The sequence below is a fragment of the Hydra viridissima genome, unplaced genomic scaffold, assembly GCF_058129835.1.
Source record: "Hydra viridissima isolate aposymbiotic clone 2 unplaced genomic scaffold, HvirCarnegie_v1 scaffold_5, whole genome shotgun sequence".
Taxonomy (NCBI): domain Eukaryota; kingdom Metazoa; phylum Cnidaria; class Hydrozoa; order Anthoathecata; family Hydridae; genus Hydra; species Hydra viridissima.
Window position 1 is genome coordinate 10924028 of NW_028324304.1, and position 5418 is coordinate 10929445.

General features: G+C 28.2%; 1 protein-coding gene and 1 long non-coding RNA gene across 4 annotated transcripts; one reads left to right on the plus strand and one right to left on the minus strand.

The window, feature by feature from the left end:
• Positions 1–1764, minus strand: LOC149888625 (uncharacterized). 2 transcript variants are annotated; one of them, XR_016452810.1, is made up of 3 exons: positions 1302–1764; positions 888–1115; positions 1–253 (listed from the first exon to the last, which is right to left on the minus strand). It is a non-coding gene; the product is annotated as an uncharacterized LOC149888625 (long non-coding RNA). The 2 variants fall into 2 exon arrangements; XR_016452808.1 differs by having other exon boundaries at positions 1–321.
• A 295-nt stretch (positions 1765–2059) lies between these two features.
• On the plus strand, positions 2060–5418 carry LOC149888626 (uncharacterized). Of its 2 annotated transcripts, none has more exons than XM_090088438.1 (4): positions 2060–2121; positions 2282–2315; positions 3716–3878; positions 4198–5418. In XM_090088438.1, the coding sequence occupies exons 1-4, from the start codon at positions 2108–2110 to the stop codon at positions 5259–5261; spliced, it is 1275 nt and encodes a 424-aa protein (XP_089944564.1). In that variant the 5' UTR covers positions 2060–2107; the 3' UTR covers positions 5262–5418. The 2 variants fall into 2 exon arrangements, with proteins under 2 accessions (XP_089944564.1, XP_089944565.1); XM_090088439.1 differs by having other exon boundaries at positions 2062–2121; positions 2233–2315.

Sequence of the window (5418 nt, forward strand, 5' to 3'; positions counted from 1 at the left end):
TAATATTTTCCACATTATCAGAAGTATTTAATTAGCCATTTTGATACAACATTCACCAGCTGTATTTATTCATCAAGATTAAAAATAAAACTTTGAAGGTCTGACAGTTGTTTTTGCTTTAATATAAGTTCATGATATTTTTTAGAACAGATGCTGCTATTATTAGTTTCATGTCAAAAAAATACTACAAGTTGTTCAAATTCAATTCACCTTTTAATGTCGAATTTCTTTTATAATAGCTCACCCGAAGCTCCTGAAATACCAAAAAGTGCACAAAGAAACTCATAATCACCAAAGATAAATACTGTAATGTTCTTATCCCTAGATATATAAAAACATCATATATATGTATTTTTTGAAATCAGTAACTCTACAATATATATATATATATATATATATATATATATATATATATATATATATATATATATATATATATATATATATATATATATATATATATATATATATATATATATAACTTATTTCTCTTACTTATACTTCATTCTTTGCTATAAAAAAAGTTGAAAATGATAGTATTTTTTTTAGCTATTTAGATTTAAAGTATTTATAATCTGGTAGCTCAACTTAAAACTTCCTCCACCATAATCTCCTACAATTTTAACTTGAGTATCTTTTTTCAGGAATGAACTTATGATGTAAAAGGCCATTTCAGCTGCATAAAAACAAAAATATAAATAACGTGGCAACTTTCAAAGATGTACATATTATATAAATCTTATTTTAATGCTGTAAGCTACTAGCAGTGTTAAAAATTGCGTTAATGTAAGAGTATAGCATATGTCATTTGAAATTGTCATATTCTACATTTGCTAAACTAACTTTTTTTTTTAAAGATTTTAGTTTTTGCTTAGTTAACTTCAGACCTTTCTAGTGGATCAAGATTTTTGAGAATATGTGTTGATAGATCTTTTACATAACCCCAAGGTGCTAGATTTATTTCAAACTTTCCATTCTCTTCTTTGTAAAAGGTGAAAGGAGTATTTTCAATCACATTTTCATCTCCAGACCAGGTTTCAGCAACTATTTAGAGAATACCAATTTATAAACAATGCCAGCTTCTTGAGTTGTAGCACTTGTACATAGTTTTGAACCTGCCAAAATCAATACTATATTGTCATCACTTGTTAGCCATCAACGTAAAGTAAAAAAATTGAATGCTCAGTAAAACTTGCTATGTTATGTTGTATATAGACTAAATTTCAGTATTAAAAAAAAAAATATGGAAAATCTACGGTCAGATTTTATTTTATTTTGACTTTAAAATTCTCAGTTTTTACCTTTATCGACAGCTGCTTTTTCAGTTCTTAACATTAGCGCGAAATTAAATTTCAAGGTTTTTTTAAGACATATGTATACTTTGCTTATAATTGGAACTATTCCAATTTACATTTTTTAAAGAAGATTTCTATTTGTAAAATTGTTTGAGAAAACGTTAGGATTTCCACCACTGATAAATCATAAATTTTTTTAATGTTTACATCGCTTTCGATTTCTATTTCTGGATCATGCGCATAATAACTTAGCGCAGTTGCTCTTTAAGTTAACGACCGTGTATTCCGCACGTGTTCCTATTAAAAGAAAACTAGTCCTAGTACATTTTCGTCATATTAACCTGTTGCAAACGGCACACGATATGAAAATCGTACTTTAGCCCTTCCGACACGTTGTTTAAAACCTTGATAAAAGTTCCATTTTATAATTTACAGCGCCATTCTTGTAAACAAAAAAAAATTTAAAAAAAAAAAATTAAAAATCATCTGAGACGTGATAACGATAGCGACATTAATATTGTATCTAATTTTCTAACAGAGTCGCATATTTAATAACTTTATCTATTCATTAAAGAACGATTTATATACGTTATAAATTTATAATTATAAATATAATTATAAATATATAAAATATTAAAGTTGACAAGTTAAGACTTTGGTAAAACAATTAAAAATTCTCATTCGAAGAAAAATATAATTGCGTAAATTATTTATAACTCATTGTTATGATTTGTATGAAATGGTTTTTTTTTAAAAAAAGAAGAATGCTCTGTATAAACTTTTTTTAAAAAATAAATCGTTGCGTTTAAACTATGGACTTCAAGAGGTAATTAGATATCTAACTCCAATAAAGTTTTTTAAGCGTCCTAATTAACGTTTTTTCCAATCATTACGATTACAAAATTTCATTCGTTGTTTTTTTTTTTTTTTATTTCAGACCAGAGAGCGGGAAAAATTTCTTTCGTTGTTTTGTTTTTTTATTTCAGACCAGAGAGCGGGAAAAAAGAAAAAGTACAAGATGTAAGACAAAATATTTGATTAGTAATACTAAAAAAAAAAAAAAAAAAAAAAAATGAACTTGATAGTTTATTCAATGTTTCATATTTGGCTGCACATCATTTTAAAAAACTTTGCAAGAGTTTGTTTTATTTTCTCATTACTGGATTATGATTTTGATCTTTCAGTTGTTCCAAGAGTTTGTTTTATTAGAAAAAAAAATTCACGTATTTTAAATATAAACAAATCCCCTTGTTAAAATATATTAAGAAACTTGATTATTTCGCTCTCAATAAACTTCGTTCGTATTACTCACAAGTAATATTACGCATTTAAAGAATGTATTATACACTAATATATAAATTGTCAATTAAAAGAAAGGATAAAAATGGAAGGATGGTTCTGAGTGCCAGAACCAAATGTTTTAGGTTTTGAGATTTTTTCAATCAGCAGTTTAAAATTTTTTCTTTACAACTTTTTTTGCTTTGTAAAACCTAAATTTTGAGAGCTAAAAGTTTAATTAGTTAAAAATGAAAAGAAAAGAAACAAAAAAAGACAACTAGGGGAACCTGTTGAACCTCTGACCACTTCTTGCTTCCGGGTTTTTTTTTTTCTAGACTATTGAATCAATTTAAACCATTCAAAGTTTGTGCTATTCTCTTATATTTTGCACCAAAACTATACCTTTGACTTTTTTCTCAATCAACCAAAAAGAATCATTTTTGAGCGTTTTAAAAACGTAGTCAAAAGGTCAAAGGTACAACATGTACGTTGTACCTTTGACCGAGGTGTGTTGTTCCTTCGTCCATAATGTCATTAAGAAGTAATCATGAATTATTTGGACTATTACAGCTTCGTTATATGTTATAAAGAAATTTCTAGCTAACCACATGTCTATATATATATATATATATATATATATATATATATATATATATATATATATATATATATATATATATATATATATGCTCTAAAAGTACGATTTAGCCCTACGAAGCACGTTTTTCATTTTATGGAGTAAAAAGAAATTTTTTTATAGAACATTTTCAGTATTGCAAATTTTATTACGTAGTTTATTAGTTATTCGATGATATACTCGATGATATATTCGATGATATATTCGATGATATATTCGATGATATATTCGATGATATATTCGATGATATATTCGATGATATATATAGTGGGTTGCGTAAAAGTTTTTTAAAAGCTCGACTATCAAAATAAAAAACTAACAAATAGTTCATGAGCTCACTTTTCTATAATTTCCTAATTTAAGCAACTATGATTAGGCACTTGCATATATAGACAGTATAGCTAGCCTATATGCCCGTAAATATAGAGTAGATAGAAGTGTCTTTTTATAGGAAGCAAGGGCACCTCTTCGTTAAACCATATATCATCCATATGCTATCCTTTAGAACTGGAAGAGAAAATCTCGTCAGAAACGAAAAGAACGTTTACTAGAACAGAAAATAGCTATAGAAAGACGACCATCATCAGCACCTGACGAAAATAGCAAACCAGAAATCAGAACTGATCGTCCTAAAACGGGACTTACAATGAAATCGTCAAGTTTTTCAAGTAAAACTTAAATTTAAATTCACTCAAGATTAAACATAAATACATTAAAACACATACATACATACATACATACATACATACATACATACATACATACATACATACATACATACATACATACATACATACATACATACATACATACATACATACATACATACATACATACATACATACATACATACATACATACATACATACATACATACATACATACATACATACATACATACATACATACGTCCATGCATGCGTTTATGCTACATATATGCATACAAGAAACAAATAAAACTTACAGTTTTGCAATCAATCGTTTCAGCAAAGCAATCGTTGACAGATGATAAAACAAACAAAATCGTAGTTCTTCTAAATAATCAAAAACCAACTGACAAATGGAAAGATTATGTCAAACTGTTATATAAAACTGACAAAAATGAAGTAATAACAGCAAATGACGATCAAGTTGATTTAACTGAAGATTTTAACAACTGCGAGAACACTGTTAAATCAGAAACAAGGCAAAGAAAAAATTTTAAAGAGTTTCGTTCAGTATCGTCAGATTCCGATGATGTGGACGACGAACTTGACGAAAGTGACTATGTAGATGAAGACGAAGACCAAGGCGAAAGAGCGGGAGAAAAATCTGGAGATTATTCAAATCATGAAAGAGAAAGTCTCATTGAGCCAGATGACGGCAAATCGACAACAAAAGGAGATGCTACTTCGTGCATTACAGAAGGAGATGCTACTTCCTGCATTACTATTGATTATGCCAAGAACCAAGATCTAACCTTTCTAATTTCGGAAAATACTAATGTCATCAAAACCAACCCAGAAATATCTTCGGACGCAGTAGAAGAATTTAAAGAAGAAGAATATGAGGAGTTAGATAAAAACCAAGATGAATTAGTAAAGCTGAAATCTTTACCTAAGAAAGAAATAAAAACAATTTCAGATCTATTAAGCGATACAGACGGATCAGACCAAGAAGATTTGATTACTTCAGGTAGCCAAACAACCAAGATTCTTGAAGCCGAAAGTGCCACCCAACTCAATCATGAATGTATAAGTTTGAAAGATAAAAACGGAGAAAAACAATTTTTAAATGAACCTTTGCGAAAAAATTACAAACATTTTAATCCAGTAATTATTCCTGTGGAATTTTCTTCCAAAAACACGTCTTTAAGCAACACGCTCAGCGAGGATTCAACCTCTTCGATTGCGTTATCTAACGTAGACAGTATGGATAATGTCATTGACGAACTATTGAGCGAAACGACGGTAGTATCAATTAGACCCATTGTAAAAAAGATTCCGTTAACGCCAAAAACGAATGCGCTTGATGAAGAGCTTGATGATCTTCTTAAAGAGCTGCAAAATTAAAACTTTAAAAAAACTTTTTCTGTTAAAACTTTTTTCATTTAACACATAAAAAAATTTGACTCAAAAATTTTAAAAGAGAATGGAACATCTGCTGTGTAAATAGTTAATAAACAAAATCTTAAATGAGGAAATAAAAGTTAAACACATCTTTTCATCC

Excerpts from the sequence above, each read along its gene's own strand:
- LOC149888626 (XM_090088438.1), top strand. Across the intron at positions 2,316-3,715 it reads AAAAAGAAAAAGTACAAGAT|AACTGGAAGAGAAAATCTCG; the intron begins GTAAGACAAAAT and ends GCTATCCTTTAG. Across the intron at positions 3,879-4,197 it reads GAAATCGTCAAGTTTTTCAA|CAAAGCAATCGTTGACAGAT; the intron begins GTAAAACTTAAA and ends CAATCGTTTCAG.